The sequence below is a fragment of the Nymphaea colorata genome, chromosome 5 (assembly GCF_008831285.2).
Source record: "Nymphaea colorata isolate Beijing-Zhang1983 chromosome 5, ASM883128v2, whole genome shotgun sequence".
Lineage (NCBI taxonomy): Eukaryota > Viridiplantae > Streptophyta > Magnoliopsida > Nymphaeales > Nymphaeaceae > Nymphaea > Nymphaea colorata.
In genome coordinates, this window is record NC_045142.1 from 825,768 (window position 1) to 843,276 (window position 17,509).

At 39.5% G+C, this 17,509-nt stretch overlaps 2 protein-coding genes across 3 annotated transcripts; one reads left to right on the top strand and one right to left on the bottom strand.

The window, feature by feature from the left end:
* The first annotated feature begins 73 nt into the window (after positions 1-73).
* LOC116254128 (uncharacterized) lies at positions 74-4,537 on the top strand. 2 transcript variants are annotated; one of them, XR_004172634.2, is made up of 3 exons: positions 86-280; positions 3,049-3,370; positions 4,150-4,537. XR_004172634.2 is itself a non-coding variant. In XM_031629258.2 (2 exons), the coding sequence occupies exons 1-2, from the start codon at positions 152-154 to the stop codon at positions 4,213-4,215; spliced, it is 195 nt and encodes a 64-aa protein (XP_031485118.1). In that variant the 5' UTR covers positions 74-151; the 3' UTR covers positions 4,216-4,498. The 2 variants fall into 2 exon arrangements, 1 of the variants encoding a protein (XP_031485118.1); XM_031629258.2 differs by lacking the exon at positions 3,049-3,370 and having other exon boundaries at positions 74-280; positions 4,150-4,498.
* Positions 4,538-12,264: 7,727 nt separating this feature from the next.
* On the bottom strand, positions 12,265-14,139 carry LOC116254633 (dof zinc finger protein DOF3.6-like). Its single transcript, XM_031630148.2, has 2 exons — positions 13,778-14,139; positions 12,265-13,632 (listed from the first exon to the last, which is right to left on the bottom strand). Exons 1-2 carry the CDS (start codon positions 13,826-13,828, stop codon positions 12,616-12,618), a joined length of 1,068 nt encoding a protein of 355 aa, XP_031486008.1. The 5' UTR covers positions 13,829-14,139; the 3' UTR covers positions 12,265-12,615.
* Between the last annotated feature and the right edge of the window lie 3,370 nt (positions 14,140-17,509).

Sequence of the window (17,509 nt, forward strand, 5' to 3'; positions counted from 1 at the left end):
GTGCCGATATTTTCTGGCGTTTGAGCGCCGATATTTTTCGGCGCGTGAGTGCCGATATTTTACCGATTGAAACATTTTGCTACCTTGCTCCCTCCATACGGTTTCTCGACCGCGCTCGTAGCCAGACCTACCAGGTTTTAATTGGTGTAAAATGACCAGCAGGAAATTCGGTGGGCGTCAGCCGACGGGTACTCCGTCCGTCGGTTGGTCGGCCGTCGTCGTCATCGCGTCGCTGCTTGCTGGCGCCTCCGTCGTCCACAACATTTTCAAGCCCGATTTGGTAGTTTTCTTTCATCTTCTTCCATTCGATTTGTTTGCTTCTATCATCAATAAATGAGCTGTTATTTCTTTTTAAATTATCTTGTTCCTTCACGGAAAAATTGCAAGAGTTGGGGATCGCAGAAGCGGCTCATTTTGGTGCCCAACTTTGCTGTTTGGTGTATGTTTTTTCCTTGAACGAACCATGCAATGATCAGTGGTTGTTTCTTTTAGATGAGCTTGCCCAGACGTTAATGGGTTACTCAGTTGGGGAACAAAGAAATAACTCATTTTGGTAGCCAGACTTGGCTGCTAGTGTGCTGTTGCTCATTGAATTTGTCGTTTACTGAGTACCAAGTTCACTGGTTTTCTTTTTCTTCTTGTTGTGTGATGATGGTCAAGGTGATTTTCTGGTAATATCGCTTGGATTATTATCTAGAGATCATAGAGTTTAGAAGGATTAAGAGCCTAAACTTGTAGTCTAATCCCTTCATCTTATGTCTTACTCAGTATTTGCATAATGTGTGACACTGTTTGCTTCTTTAACAACATTTACATCCATACCATTCTTTTGGGATAACGAGAATTGATTGGTCAATACAACATGTTATATTTCTTAGTCTGCATCAACCTCCCAGTCTAGAGACTTTTAATCGGGTTGATGTATAACCTGGACCAGCAATAGGGTCAGCTGATTTTCACAGTTTCATGAACTTTCGGCTGGTAAAAAGGTTACGGTTAAATGTGTATGAAGTATAAATTGTGGGGGTGTTATGGTAACTTCAGTTGATTTATCATTTATGCATAAAAGATTAGTAGTTTACTGATTTTTCCTTATCGCTATTAAGCTCTCCAGCTGCGTTTATCAATCATTACAGATTTACACTTAAGATTATCTCATACCCACATTATTTGCTTTTGATTTTCATCCAACAGTTTGCACTCAACAGCATGACATGGATCCTATTTCTTGAGGTGTTTTTGACTTGTCTTCTTGTGCCACTGTTGATACACTTCTGCTCATTTCTTGGCATATGAAGCATATGTGGACAGGGATCTGTCGTGTAAAGAGTGTTTCTCTGTCAATATGCTTTTATTGATGCTTATTTTAGTTATATGCTGTACAATGCAATGCATCCTAGCCTGCAGATTAGGTCTGGTTTGTCCATGATGAAGATTTGCCATTGTGGGGGGTTCTCAGGATGCTGCTCATCTGTGGAAATTGAATGATTCATAAATGTCGTGGTTGAATTCTTCACCCTCAAATGGGTTCCAGAAACCATTAACATCAGAGTGCAAGTATTTCCCAACCACTATTATATCTTCAAATACAGAGGTTTAACAGAAATTGATCATCATGTAGTGAAACTCGCACCAAGAAAATGTCATGAAATTCTTCAATTGGGATGCATCTAAATTTAGCAATTTATCAAGTTTCTGAAACCAATCTACAGGCAGAACGAAAAAGGGAAGCTGATTGTGATTGTAACTTGCAAGGATGGCCTTCAACAATTTCATCAATATATATAGGAAACCGTGGATCTATTCATGCCTTTTTCTTTATTAAGCTGTCTGCTTGAGGGTTTCTAGGCCTTGCTATAGAAAGGGGCACCTGAAGAAGTTGCATTGTTTTAAGACTAGTATTCATCCCTCCACTTCTGATTTGTCATATCCAGATCTGGCACAAGAAACTCCTTGAGAATCTTCATTACAAGCTGCAACTTGAAGATCTAGAGGCCTAAGGCTCTGGAAGCCCTTACTTCCATCTCTTTCCATCTTTAGTGAGATTGCTATTCCAAGAACAATCTATATTTTCTTCTGTTATCCTATAATATGGCATTGTTGCAACAGTGCCATTTTCAATATGCTATGACAGTAGAAAAACTAAGAAATGTCAATTGGCCTAGGTGTTTTATCCATGCAAATAAAGCTTTAAAGAGTCTTCTAATAATTTATGCTGGCTTGGTTAATATAATATGTGAATGATAATAAAGAACCAAAAGCTGGATCATGCATGTGTCTACCTAACTCTTCCAGTTAGCTTGCATTCTTGTTCTAAGTTTCATCGATCTCATAACAATGGTTTCTAGATTTTTTGCGGTCACTATCTAGTCATGTAAATCTGCTATAACAGCCTTGGTATTTTGCTTCCGTGCATTCCTCCTTGAGAAGGGGAGTGTACAGATCATGCATGTGTCTACCTAACTCTCCCAGTTAGCTTGCATTCTTGTTTTAAGTTTCATCGATCTCATAACAATGGTTTCTAGATTTTTTGCGGTCACTATCTAGTCATGTAAATCTGCTATAACAGCCTTGGTATTTTGCTTCAGTGCATTCCTCCTTGAGAAGGGGAGTGTACAGATCATCATCCACAATAGCATGGCAAACATCTATTATAAGATATACCCTGCTTTAACGGTGGCCAGAATTTCAGGGGTGCCATTGAGAGATTTGCTTACATATGTTTCACTTACAATTCTGAAATCAGAACTGTCGAAAAGCCAAAATTGTTAAGATCAAATATATGGAGAAACCAAATTCTGCTCTCTCTTGCTCTCTCTCTCTCTCTCACACACACACACACGCACACGCACACACACACACACTCACACATGTGCCAACAGACAGAGGTAAGGCTTAGCTATGCTTCCAAAAGGAATAGGGGCATGGTATGGGCTGTGTCCATCTTTTGCTATTAATTCTATCTTCTGTGATTCAAACCTTACAAACATGAAACATGATACTTGTAGTTTATTTAGTTACTGAATAGTACATTTTCTAATGTTTAAGGCATAAATAGACTTACGCACAAGGGCCATGTATACCTGGTAGGTGGGTTAGCTTAAGGCCCCCAGTTGAAGGAGCCCTGGAGTTCATTGCGTTGTCTGTGCATCATCTTCCCCAAGGTTCACGATGAGGGGTAACACAAGGATTTTACACCAAGAGATAACTGGAATTGGAACACGACATTGAATACATGTGCCTCTTGGGTCTCATGCCAACATATCCAAAGCACTTGTAGTTTCCCGTATGATCAAAGAAAATAAGAAGCCAGTCTTGACATAAGACACTGCGGCCATGTTGAACCAATATTTCGCCATGAAGGAATCAGGTATTTGCAATTAAAGGTTTCAAATATAAGCACGTTTTCTAGCAAATGGTGGCATTATTAAAACATCTAAAATGCAAGGTTAGCAAAAGAAAGAACTTTTGCTACTATGATTTTCATGGTTAATCTAGACTTCTTCCATAATTAAACTAGGGAGAAGTAATATTTTTTCTGGATATGATCAAGATGGTTTCCGAGTTATTTTTTATCTTCTTAGAATCCAATTCATGACAAATTACTTCTAGTTAATAAAATATGTTTATATTAGAGAAGTCCATCATATTCTATGGTGACCTTTGTGCTGAGATTTGTTCCCTTTTAGGTGTTACAACTTACAAGCATATGCATGCCTGTTTTCTTGACTTACAACTAGTGATGTCATCTAAGACACTCTCTCAAGATCTTTAGCTGCCAAACATTAACTGCTGTAGTTCACTTTATTGTGAGACGGGAGGCTGAGGGCATGTAGGTGTGGACTCTTTGCTTGTTCAGACAATCATCGTATCTTGTCACATCTAATCAGCAACATGATTCTTTTGAAAATAGCAGTTATTAAATGGGAGCCTATCTTGACAGGTGATTTCACAAGGTCAGTTTTATGCCTTCAGGAATTTGACATATTGAGGACTGATTCATAAAAAATTCATTATTCAAAGTCAGTGAGGTCTATGATTTCTTTTATATTTCTTGGAGCATTGTGGAATCTTCTTATGATAGAGTAAGTGAGGTTATGATGGAGCAGTGGCTGATCCCCTGCTAACTATTCCTTTAAATTGATGCAGACATTGCCACCAGTAGAGCAAGTTGAGGAAGGAGATAAAGCACCCACGAATTTTAAAGGTCGATAATATTGCAAGCATGGAAACAGAAGATATCTGGACAAGGATGATGCTTTAGAAAGATTTCAAGATGGCTACCTTTGACTTATTTTGTATGTCTCATTACAGACTGGGAAATGTAAATGCAGAAAGCCGGCAGAGGAAAACAATTACCATTGGTGATTTCATTGTTTTCATTATGGAATCTCTTAAGACATGCCACATATTCTCTCTGCAAACAGCACATTATTCTGCATGGCATCGCTAATGGGCCATTTGGCAACAGTAATCATATGAAACACTCTTTATAGTATTTGAAATCTGTCCCAATTTCTAGGGCAGATTCATGAAACAGTTACAAATTGTTTCCATTACCAAACTGCCCCCAAGATACAAGTTCAATATTGATCAAGTTTATATGATCTACCTGATATTACTGGTCTTTGGAAATATCTGTTCATCGCGATCTTTGAAAGTGCATCGTGTGAAGAAGCTGGTCGCAGTACAATTCCCTCAGTTGATTTTTTTTTTGTCCTTTTCCCATCTCTTCTTTGAGGAAGCTTTTTTATATTCTTTTCCGTTTGCCTTGGGACGGCGTCTCCTAGTTTTACAGCACCGACTGCAGCATAACCTGGTTGATTAGTCACTTAAAGGGTGATACGGCTTGGTCTTATGTGTACGCTAGACTGTTAGTATTGATTATGCGCGTGCAGCACAAGTTTTTAACATGTTAAATCGATAAGAACCTTTTACAACGTTTAAGCTTTTTTTTTTTTTATAGTCAAATAGTTTACATTTCTAGAGTTTGTATGGCACTGACATTTTTATGAGAACGACTCCAGAATGTCCTCTTCCAAAATAACGTTTCTCATAACTGGTGTTTGTTGATTCCGAGATTTAATGACATCACGTATAATTTTCTGTTGGCATTTCTTAGGTTATAATTTCCTTTAGAATTTATTTCTAAAGTCTGATCTTGGTGAAGTTTTTTTTTTCCCCACTCTTTTGTGATATCTAAGGAAACATTGGGTTGGGTATTAGCAAGATTGGCTAAGGACCGAAGGGAGAAATCAACTTGGCAACCTGATCCAACATTGGCTTTTACATTACGGTGTCTGTTTTCTTAATGCACCTAACAGTCACAATGAAGAGCCCTGGTTGAATCCACTTTTCCACAGCTTGAAGCTAAAAACAAAGCGCAAAATGACAATGCTGAGCTAAAGAGCGTCAGGGGGAAAAAGCTTGAGAGTCTCCCAAGAAAAAGAAATAAAAGATACACTAAAATAACAGATAAAGAAGAACGGGACCCATAAAACTTCTGCATTGAAAGTTTTAATAGAGAGAACCTCGAGTAAGTACCGGCATCTGCTTGCTTTCCCCTTTATTGGTGAAGTTGAGGACCATATGAATGCAAAAATAGAAACTGTTTACAGAATAGACTATGATTTTAGTTTCAAAAGTGTAAGAATTCGGAAGTACATGCTTTGTAAGGCCTCCCAAGACCACAAAAAACAAATGTTTTTCCTTACTTTAAGGCCTCTAAAAGTGACCCTGTTTATGGTTCTTTTCTTACCTCTTTTCTCTTTGTGTCCATTTATTATGGCCCCGGTCAATCTTGTGCTATCTTTGGTATATTCCAAGCTTATGGCCAAAGCTAAGTTATGTCTGTGACTTTGCTCTTTCCATAAGAATTTGCAACCTATGAGCATCTACACCACATTGATGAGATCTAGCATGTGATTGGGATGCTTTCATTTGTTTTCTTCTTTACGGTACAAAAGGACAATTCATGTTTCAACCTGACCTCAATAACTTATCATGACCTTTACCAACATGAAAAGATGTTCAGTTATTATAATATGTGAGAATGCTATGGGTAGAGAGTTGGGCTTGAGATCTTCAAGTCTAATGGCGTTAAGGGTTTCATATATAACGTAACTTTATTCTTGATGTGTAGAGAATACTTTAATCCTTTTCATTTAACATGTTCTTTCCAATTGGCTGACCATATGGTTTGGTAGACCATATCAGGTTATTGCCAATAAATGCACTCTAGGGACCATTTGGAAAACATTATGTTACTGTCTTATGCACCTAACCCAAAAATTAGTTAGATTCACTTAACACTTTAAAAAGTTATTCATGCAGATTTATGAGATGATAACAATGTGTTACTCATGCGAAACAGCCCCTTAAGTACTGAATTCGCAAGGTGTGTTGGTCCTGTTGGACCCCTTGCACCAAACTGTGTGAGGGGTATTTACATCTTTTGAAAGAAAAAATTTTCACATTTCATTGCCCTTAGACAGGGTTCTTTTTTTCTTTATTTTTCTTAATGCAGGGGCATTTTAGTCATTCAGGTTCCAACAACTCTATTCCCCCACCCGGACATGTAGCCTGCCTTGCTGAACTCTAGAATTCTTCTTCAACTTGAACATATGAACTTCGGCTGCCGGAGGCTCAGCAATTCACGATATTTGCTAAAGAAAAGGACCGTTGGGGGAAAATATGGAAACAACTGGATTTGGATTTCCGACATGACAAGTAGTTATTCTCTTCACAGCTACTCCCCATATTTGTAGGTATATTATGTTCTAGAAACTCAACATGCAGTGTATAATAAGAACATAACCCGTTCGATAAAAAGCATATTGAAATAAGAATATTCTACATAAAGTTGATCATTAGTGATCCAAGTTAAACGAACCACAGGTTAAAAGATATAGGCTCGTTTGCTAGAATTTTACGAGTGGAAGTTCAGTGGGCTCATAGGAAATGACAAACCTAGCTAGCTATGATAGATGTGAGGTATCAAACAATGTCACAGAAACAGCACCATATTTGCTCCAGTGATTGTTGATCACCTGTGAATGGTAAGTTCCAGCTGCAGGTCTCTCCGTTAAAAAGGAACAGTAAGAACTGATCCCGCCATATATCCAACACGAAGATGAATCGAGGGCAGAGAAGATCTATACTGTTCTGCAGAAAAAATGTGATTAACTCTCCGAATAATTTATGATATGATCCTTCTCAGGACGCAAGAAACCTGATGTGGGCCTGCTCCGATACGGCCCGACCAAACCCATATTGGCCTTTCGAATCAGAATCCTCATTCATGGTGAAGAAGAAGATCTAAGAAGAAAAAGACAGATATGCAGGGTTGAGCGTCATGGCTTAGAATAATTAGATGCGATCCAAAGTTGCAGAAATTATGATTAGTAATTTTGTCTTGTTTTCCGGGAGAGAGAGATAGAGGATGACGTAGTACTGCTATTTCAAGGAAAAAAGAAGAGGAAGTACTCACTCAGTTGTCTTGTATGGATATCCATATCTGTATAATGCAGGTCCACCCCTTAGACAATATAATTGAAAAATCGAAATCCTTACTTGGTCCAAATGCTGCATGTATGTATTTTTACCTCAAACAGTCTTATGAAACAGTACTAGAACTAAAATAATTAGAAAAATAATCCGATTTTAAGATTTTTTTTGGGCGATAATAATCTGACGACCCAGCTAATTATTGATCATTTTAAAATGACAAATATATAAGGTCGGTGGCTTTTATGATAATGAAATTTAATATTCTTGGCAAAGATAACCATAACATGTGTTCTATATATCACTGATTTATGCATTCCTTGACTAATTAGTATACGCATATAGGTTTTCTGAAAACTTAAAAAAACAATGGCTTAGCTTAAAAAGAAAAAAACCATCTTCATGCATGAAAGAACATGATTAGATGTCTATTCTTAAAATTAACAAATCAATCGCAACAAATATGTCTGTGTTTTGCAGTTTCGGTCACTTTAGAAGCTACTGTTTTTAAAACTCAGAGGAGATAGAGAAAATTAATGACGGGTACTATTATGCAATAACGAAGCAACAAAGTAATCCCTTCACCATCGTGCCAAGCACCACCACAAAGAGGAAACAGTTAGAAGTCCTTGACCACACTGAACATGCATGCTGTCGGTTCTGATCTTGTTAAGACGAAACATGTTTACTTTAGAAGGTTTTCTGCACTTCTTTTTCGTTTTCTTTGTCATGAAAACAGACAACAAGAAAAGATTTTTCCATCATTTTTTTCCCTGCTTGCTGCATCAGTCGATGAAGGAAGCATACCTTTTCAAACTTCTATATTCTATGCTGAAAAAAGCAAAGCCCTCTCCCCGAGTGTTTCTGCAGTCCTGTTCACATAAGAATATTTTTTCTTTCCTATATAACTTCACTTTCACACACTACTAGAGCAGATGATTAGTAAATGGGGATCCAATGACTCCTTTTTCTTCTTTCTTCCAATGCAGTAAACTTCGAGAAAAGATTATAAAAACATCCCGGTAGTTTCCGGACAGTTTGGAAGTGTGTGTGTGTGTGTAATCCGCTTTTTCTCCTTTAACAATTTGTTATTTTTCGGGATTGAATGCCTCAGCCTCTGGTCATCAGTCCACAAATACGCGTAGATTAGTTAGGGAAATCCAAAGTGGCCTTTATGTCTCAATGATCGCAAACTTGAAAATTATCGAGATAAATACTAGCACCACGTCTGTATAGAAAATTGTATTTCTTTTCACAGTTTCTTTCCTTAATGTTTTGAAGAAATGACTTGAGTTATAGATGATTCTTGGTTATTTTACGGCCTGCTGCAACAAAAACGTCCATTTCAGAAAAGGAAAATCCATAACTGATCATCTTCTAGATCTCACAGACAGAACTCAATCACTCAAGTGGATTTTTAAATTTTTGATATAATAGTAGTTCCCACTAAGATCAAGTTGGTCTCCCATGATTCCATTTCCTCAGTGAATCGTTTCTGCAAGTGTTCTTTCTTTCTTCTAACCGACGTTATGGCTCCTTTTGAATTCAATGCAGCACATTAGCTTTCCTCTCTCGCTTAACCACTCTTTCTTCATTGGTGCACAAGCAAAAGTTGCTAAACTGGGGAAACATCTTAACGTGTTTGAAAATTTGAAGATAATTAATTAATGAATCACGAATTACTATCACTTGACACAGAAGGCTTACGTTCTAACTGGTGTTGCGCACCGATCCTTTTCATATTTTATTATTGTCACAGGCGCCGTACATAGTTGGTGTTCAAGGTTAAAAAGAAAAAAGAAACAATACTGTATGAGGACAGTGTATGGATATGGGAGTGCTCACACAGTGGGATGTGAGTCAACTTAGCTTAATGTTCCTTAATTTCGTCTTCCATTTGGGCATGGCATGCCTGGTCCCATGATGAGCAACAGATAGAAGACAAACAAGAATTTGGATTATATGATCCTTGACGTCACTCTTTAATGCATTTCTTCCATTCCTTTTTCAATTGGTAAACTGAGATTAAGCAGATTTCTCCTTAGATTTATGTCAAGAGACAGAATTCTTGTGAGTCGAAGTGAGAGCTCCTCCAAACTTACAAGTTCTAACCGAGTCCCGTTCCTGCCAGGTGGATGAAATGAATGGACAACGGGTAAACTGACTGCTTTCGTTGATTTTGGTAAGATCTGGAAGCAAAGGAGAATCATCCCAACCGGTCCGCAACCCTCCAATCAATATCCTTATGTACCAAACAAATGGGTGGTGCTCTTGAATAGTCCAAAGTTTAATCTTACAACTTTTCTTATAAATAGCCATCATGATCATGCATGTGGATCAGGCCTTAGCGATTTGGATGCTGATCTTAAATAAAGGAAGATCATGCAACGTCTGTGCTGTCTGATTTGATCTGATTCAGTAGAAAGATCTCACAACGACAATAGAAGTGGATCGACAATGTTAATGATGATAAAAAATAATCATTATATGTTTGGTTTTTAAGTTCTTGCTGCATTGAATTGGCCAAAATCTGCCTTTTCAAGCACTTAGACTATCAAAACCGGAACATAATTGTCATGTAAACTGACTTCCATGGCTAGAGAGAGAGAGAGAGAGAGAGAGAGGATGTAAAAGGGAAAGTTGATGGATCGGATCGGACTATTCATGAGGCTGATCCACGTGAAGATGTTAACATTAGGCATAGAATTTTGGGCTGCGGCCAGTCTTGACAGCCGTACCAACAACATAGACAAGCACCTCATCTCTCTTTCCGACCACTGCTGCTGCTATTGCTGCTGCTGCTTTTCTGTTGCTGTTGTTGTGGATGATGATGATGATGATGATGATGAACACCCATAACTGGCTTACCTATGAAGAAGATTCTTTTTCTTTCCCTTTCTTCTTTTCCTTCTCTTTCTTTCTTTTCCTTATTCACTAACCGAATCTGCAGCTTCATTACCCGTGGTCATCTTTTTGACTGCTTTCAAGGTTTACCAAACTGGCCTTCATGTCAATCTGCCATACCCACAATCAATTACAGCAATCTATTGGCCTCTTATGATCTCCCAATGATAAAGGTACATTATTCTCTCTCTCGCCCCCTCTATCTCTTTTTTGTTGGTAGGGCTGCTTATGTTTCTCTAGTTACCAAAGAATGCAAGACAATGATGATATGGCATCTTTCTTTTTTCTGGTGATGATTAAACATGCTTAAGATGTTAGATTGTCATATGTGTGGGTCCAAATTCCATATGAATCCCATGCCAATGCAGTGTACAACGTCACACTTATGGCCATACTCAGTAGGAAGACGCTGTCAAAGAGTCGAAGAATTCACACAAACATAATAGAGTCCAAAAGAAAATTAACATTCATACGGTCCTAATCATCCATTACAATTTAATGGTATGAGTAAGCGTCTAGATCAATGGGATAAGAAATTCAGGAATATATGGAAAGTGGAAGCAAAGGATCAGTGAAATATATATCTTCAGTATCCAAATTCCAAGCCAAGAAAAAAATCAATGAGTGGATGAGGTAGCAGATACTCATCAGAAGGTACATGATTGTTTGGTTGGTTATTCATGACGGGAAAGAAAGGGTGGCAGGGGGTGGGGGGACCTCGACCCACCGGCCACCACCCACTAGAGAGCAGAAGAAGCAGCAGCCGCTGCTGGCCTGCTGCTGCAGAGTGAGGGGGGAAGTGTGCTGCTTTTTCGCTTTATTCTATCTCTCTCTCTCTCTCTCTCTCTCTCTGGTTACCAATCTGTCTCGGGGACCGGGAAAAGGAGGTACCCCTCACATGGAAGAAAAGGAAGGGTGGCAGAGCAACTAAATTAACCAAAGTTGAGGGGAAAGAGAAGACAGGCGCATCTGATGATCAATTACCCGCGAACAGGTTTTCAAGATTTTGATTCCCATGACTTTTGTTCGGCGTCGTTAACAATTTTCTTTTGCAGGTGGAAAAGAGAGATGTCCTAGACACTATCATAAACTCTCTCTTTCTCTCTCTCTCTCTCTCTCTCTCTCCCCCCTCTGTATATATATATTTACATATTTATATATGCATGCAGTGCAGCAGTGTACACACAACTAGCTGACGAGAAACATTTAATGGGAAAAGGATGTACATGTTTCTTCCTTTAGACAGATGCATTCAGGAACACAGGAATTCACATACGCACAAGCTCTCTCTGTTACAGAACAGACACATACAATCACATCACTGGCTGCGCCAGCCTTGTGCACGAGGGGCTTCAAGGATGACAGTCTTAACATATACACGCATATTTTAGCAGAGAATTCACTCATCACTCTCTCTCTCTCACTCTCACTCTCAGCGCAGTAATGAGAAAAAAACATGAAGCATATCAAGCGCATATCTAGTCTCTTTATACACAAACGTCTTTAAACTTTAGCAGGCACCATGATTGAAACAGGCCTTCATAAAGAAGCTGACACTTGGGCTCTCTCTCTCTCTCTCTCTTTCTCTCTCTTTTTCAACAGTTACGTTCGTTATAAACATGCAAAGAAGTGAAATAGAAGACGAGAACTTTGAATTCAGATGACTCAAAACGAGCAATATTGCTCCATCTCCTCGCTTCAATCTACAACCGAGAAGGAACACCACAACATTCTTGCCCACTTTATGAACTCACTTGAAATAACATCCTTCCTTGTGAATTAACCGATTTTTTCATGTTGGTGCCTCTAGATGTAATCCAAGTGCACAATGCAACAAATTCGATGGATACAAAAAAGAAAAGGAGAGATGTTCATTGCAAAATTGAAAGCAACACTTGAAGTCGAAGGAAAAAAAAAATAGCTAACTTCTAACTTGTTACATACTTATATTCAGCTTCCACGGATTTTGTGTTTTTCCCCGGTTCAACCACAGAAAAAGGAAACCAGAAAAAACAAAGAAACAAAGAAATAGCCTCTCTACTCTACAGATCCCAACAATTAACATAATTGAAATACCCAAGCTGCCTACTTTTAAACACAAGGCCGTTGTTGTCTTATGAGACATCACCAACTCCTAATGTCATGTGCAGACTGTAATCACCTGCAGTAATTCAGTAGATCAAAGTTTACTCCGTCAGATTGGGATCACAAGAGTGAGGTTGTTGTGGACGGAAAATCCTGAAAATCTCCCCATCCGTTGCCATTCCAATATGCTAGATTCTGTGACTGATTATCCTCCATTTTAATTGAGGCACCGCTGTTGCCCAAATGGCTCGGTGGCTTTCCTCTCAGCTGATCAGAAGCGCCTGTGCCAAGATACTGGTGCTCCACTAATCCTTCCCCATCAAACGGTAGCAGAAGCTGGGGCTCTATGTGGACTAAACCTTCAGGCCTTGAGAATGGTGCCGGAAAATGCTGCTGCATCCTCCAATGCCCAAGGCTACTGTTTTCTGCCTGCTCATTTGGTGCCATAAAATCTAAACCTAAGGAGTTTCCGGCGCCGGTCGACAATAAATCCCGACTCGGGAAGGCCAATCCAATACCCGTGCCCCCATTGCTATAGTCCGAGAAGCCATGAATTGTAGAAAGAAAAGGAAGCATAGAAGGTGGGGGAGGATGGTTGTCGATCCCAATGATCTCACCGGTGCAGTTACCGGATGAGATGATAGTTGCACCACCAGAACTGGTAGCGCTGCTGGTCTCGATAGCCCGAGACCTGTTGGTATTGCTATTATTGTTGTTGCTGCTGTTCTTGCTCCTCTTGTTCCTTCGGCAGCCGCCGCCGACGGGGACATTCCGGAGAGCTCCACCCTTAGTCCAGTACCGGCGGCAAGTCTTGCAGAAGTGTCGCGGCTGCGAGAGGCTGTAATTATTGTAATAACAGAATTTGGTGTTAGTCGATTCGCACCGAGGGCACTTGAGGGACAAATCCGGCGGCTGAACTTTAGCTAGCCGAGCTCGTTCCGCCATCAGGGTCGGCCTCGTCGAGCTGCCGGAGATTGCGCCACCGACTGTAGTTGGAACCATTTCCGAGTGTGGCCTCTGAAGCATCGGTACGGGAGGGTTGTCCGCAGCCGAAGATCCACCAGTACCACCAACCAAAACGCTGCCTCCGCCACCACTTCTAGCAGCAGCAGAACCACCACCCCCTCCCGGCTGATCCTGATGGAATTCGACAACACAACGTTTAGTAAAGAAAAATCTAAAGATCGCTAGGGATATTCAAGCGGCCGAGAGCAAAAAGGTATAAATTTTTCCCCTCTCTTTAGAGAAAATCTTTCTCAAGGAAAGCAATGGAATTTCTTACCTGCTGCCAGTTGGGTGGATCTAAAAAAACCGGAATTCCAGTAAACACCATCTTCTTAATTTGCTTCTCTTTCCTCTCCTTTTCCTTCCTTTCCCTTTCTTTTTTTTGCCTCCCCTTCCTTTATCTTCCTCTCGTTTCTTCTTGGTGGAGAAGTGAATCACCAGAATAATATGGAAAGAGTTGCAGATGTGGTGATAGATACTTAGAGAAGAGAGAGAGAGAGAGAGGGAGGGAGGAAAAGAAGGAGGTCTTATTGTGTGTGTGTCTGTGTTTTTTCTTTCTGTGGTGGGGAGAAGAATATTGGAGTTGCTTCAGCATTAAGCTTCTTCTGAGAGTGCAGTGCTCCCCGGAAAAAAGCGAGTGGGCTTGTGCATGTAAAGTGGGGAGATTGAAGAATTTATGTTTTTTTAATATAAAAGAAGTTGAAAGAAGGCCCCTTCTCTGAGTCCCAACCATATAATACTGTAAATTTGTTCTGCAGAAATTAAGTATTCTATTTACGCATGAAAATAATAACAATAATAATAATGTTTAGTGTTATATATACAAGTATAGTAACAGTGATGAAAAGGTTAAGTTGTGGTGGGGGGCCACCTTGGTCTTCCCTCCATCGATCCGGTCGGCTTGTCATGGCACGTTATATTCTACTCGATGATGGCCGATTGCCCGGCCCATGACGAAAGACGAATAATTTCTTAACCTGTCCTTTCTCACTTTCTTTCCTCTACTGTTTCTCCCTCTCTCTTTATTTGCTTCCTCCTTTCCTTTAGTACGAAACATGCAATGCTACCATGCTTTTGCTCGAGTCATGCTGCTTCGAAATGCCCAACATATCCTTTAGTAGCCAGCTGGTTTTGAGATTCCCCAACTAAGAGCTAGGGTTTCCATCTTAAGTCCCTGGTTAGTTACTTCTATGATCAAATGGTTATTTCTTTTTTTTTTATTTTGTGTCACTAAAAACCATCTTACAAAATATATATTTGCAATGACTAGTTGTTTGGTCACAGTCTTAAACGAAAGGATACATCTTTTGCGATGGTTGTTAGAGACACAAAATTAACCATCTAGAGGAAGAGAGAGCTGGCTGATTTGAAGTGTAAGGTGGATATCAATCTGTAGCTGATAAGAGAAGGAGGCGATCGCGTCTGAAAACCCTGTCCTCTCGTACCTGCCACTGGCAACTGATGAACAACAAAAGAGAGATGCTACTAGCAACTGATGAACAGAGAGAGGGAGAGAGATCTGCATCTATCTATTTTTTGTGTGATCATGAAATGAATGGCTGAAAGTGTAGGCGCCAAGCGCTTGCTGCTCCAGAAGTGACAGAAACAAAATAAAGAGTCTATCATGTAAAATAAATGTACCCTTCACCGGAAATTATAGCAACATGCACGGCGTCACTACTTTCCGCAGTTCTAACTAATTAAAATGGTCTTCACCAGTGGCGGAGCCAGGATTTTTTGGTCGGGGGCCACTTAAATCACCAAACGGCTCCAATACAAGCACAGTATGTGGCTGGACATGGGTTCAACTTCATTGCAGTGGAATGTTTGAGGAAACCCACACTTAGGTCCACTACTGGTCTCAACTGTCCCAAACGCTAAACTTTCGGTGACGGATTCATCAGATGCACAAATCCATCCTCCATTAGTGGACTCCGCTTTTCCCCAAATTCAACTTAATTCTGCTGTGCCTGTGGAACCTCTAGGCCGTTGCTTAAGTTAAACCCCTAAGGATGTAAATGGTTTGTTGCTACATCTTCACTCTAGCTAATGTGGCCTTGCTTTACACATTTATCATGAATGGTTATACAGTGTTGCCGAAACTCATAAAAATGTCTTAAAATGAAACAAATAAAAAGCGAAAGCAACTTTTCCAATCATAAACGGTTTGGGCTGATTTACTAAATTTGTACACATCCATAGGGTATATATAAAATAGTAGTGCGATGATTATATATTCCGAAGAAAGCATGAAACTAAAATTGTGACTGTATTATGAATACCCTAGAGGTATGCTGGTGGGATTTCTTGCTTCATTAATATCATGACAGAAGTCTCATGGTATGCACCACTTATCTACATTATAATCACAAGTATATAGATCTCATTATTCAAAAACTCAATGAGGGAAAAATCCCATCCGTGCTTCACAATATTGATTATATTAAGAAAATCTTCCGATAAGAACTTGTCCATGTGCTTGTGTATACGTGTGTTTGTGAGAGAGAGAGAGAGAGAGAGAGAGAGAGAGGGTAAACATAGTAACTAATATTATAAGACACTGATTGATGACATTACATGAACATGATATGGCATGGTAGATTTTAGGATATTTTATACTTGTTCTGGCATTGTAGAATATTTTCACAGATTCGAACATATTTGTGGCCGGGAACTAAAAATTAATATGCCGGGATACCTAACAAGCAGAATATATACATGGATTTGAGATATTGACGCATCATGGAATGTGCATTCACCAAGAAATGCCCCAACCTATGATCTTGTGTACCATAGCACTCCCCCTTAGAGAAACGTTTTATAAGCATCTGGCATCATTAGGTGTACATCTAGTTTTTTCATAATTTACTGTTAAGAGAAAGATATATGGGAACACACATGGCTAGCTCATGCTTGTTGGGCATGCGGCATCTTTACTGTACCCAAAGTTGAGCACCTGATGCCCTAAGACTGGGCTTTCTGCAACTGGGGATGACAGAGTCTGCTTCACATACAACTAATAGATGCCATTCTAGGAAGAACGATCTGATAATTTTCATGCAACGAAAATTGTTAGATACCTTGGTCCAGGTTCTCTAGTTCATCAAAATCATATCCAATTCAGCCATATGAACGTGAACCAGCTACAAGCTCCAAAGGCTTATCATTTATGGATCTTACCATTCTCTTTTTATGTAATTACATGGTGTTTTGTTTATGGAAGACCTTATAGACCGATAACCCATAACATCTTATATGTTCATTGAAAGTATGGTTTTAGTAATTAATTAATCCTTAATATTTTGAGAACACTGGCACTCAATGAGATTAACTGCATGGGAAAGGAAAGGGGGTTGATTAAAGATCACAGATTTGTAATGGTTTAGTATCAATAATGTGGTAGTGTTTATTTAAATGGTGTTTTGTATTTAACTACAGTGCTGGATCGATATAATGCAAACAATTAAGCAACGAAAGAGTCCAAACAATGGGTTTGCCTAACAAAGATAATAGAATCAAAATTGATCATGAAGGAACTAAATAAAGTTCATTGTCAAGCTAGCGCTGCTGTGTAAGTGAACATGTCATAACAATCACAAGGGAGGCTAGCTAGCGTGCAGGCATATGCTTCAGTACTCCACATAGAGGCAAGTGTTAGAACGATCAATTTTGGTTGAGGGGCACCAATAGTCTAGATTTTAAATCTTAAGGGGCACCTATATATAAATATATAAAAATATGGAGCTTTAAAAATATAAGTAAATCAATTTGTATTGACTGGCGTGGGCACACCTGCCTGGCTGCCTCCACCCACTGGTTGGAACACCAGTGTTCCTCGAGAACCCTGGTAGTTGCAGAACTAGGAGAGGCCACTCATCAGAAGCAAACACTGGACATGCTAACATATTAGACATAGTATCTAGAGGTATTATCGACATAAATCTTGCGTTTCTCACTCTACTTAAGAGTGTGTTTGATGGCTTGGGACATTCTTCACTTAGGATGATGA

Excerpts from the sequence above, each read along its gene's own strand:
- LOC116254128 (XM_031629258.2), top strand. The coding sequence starts at position 152 with ATGACCAGCAGGAAATTCGGTGGGCGTCAGCCGACGGGTACTCCGTCC. Across the intron at positions 281-4,149 it reads ACATTTTCAAGCCCGATTTG|ACATTGCCACCAGTAGAGCA; the intron begins GTAGTTTTCTTT and ends AAATTGATGCAG.
- LOC116254633 (XM_031630148.2), bottom strand. The coding sequence starts at position 13,828 with ATGGTGTTTACTGGAATTCCGGTTTTTTTAGATCCACCCAACTGGCAG. Across the intron at positions 13,633-13,777 it reads ATCCACCCAACTGGCAGCAG|GATCAGCCGGGAGGGGGTGG; the intron begins GTAAGAAATTCC and ends GAATTCCATCAG.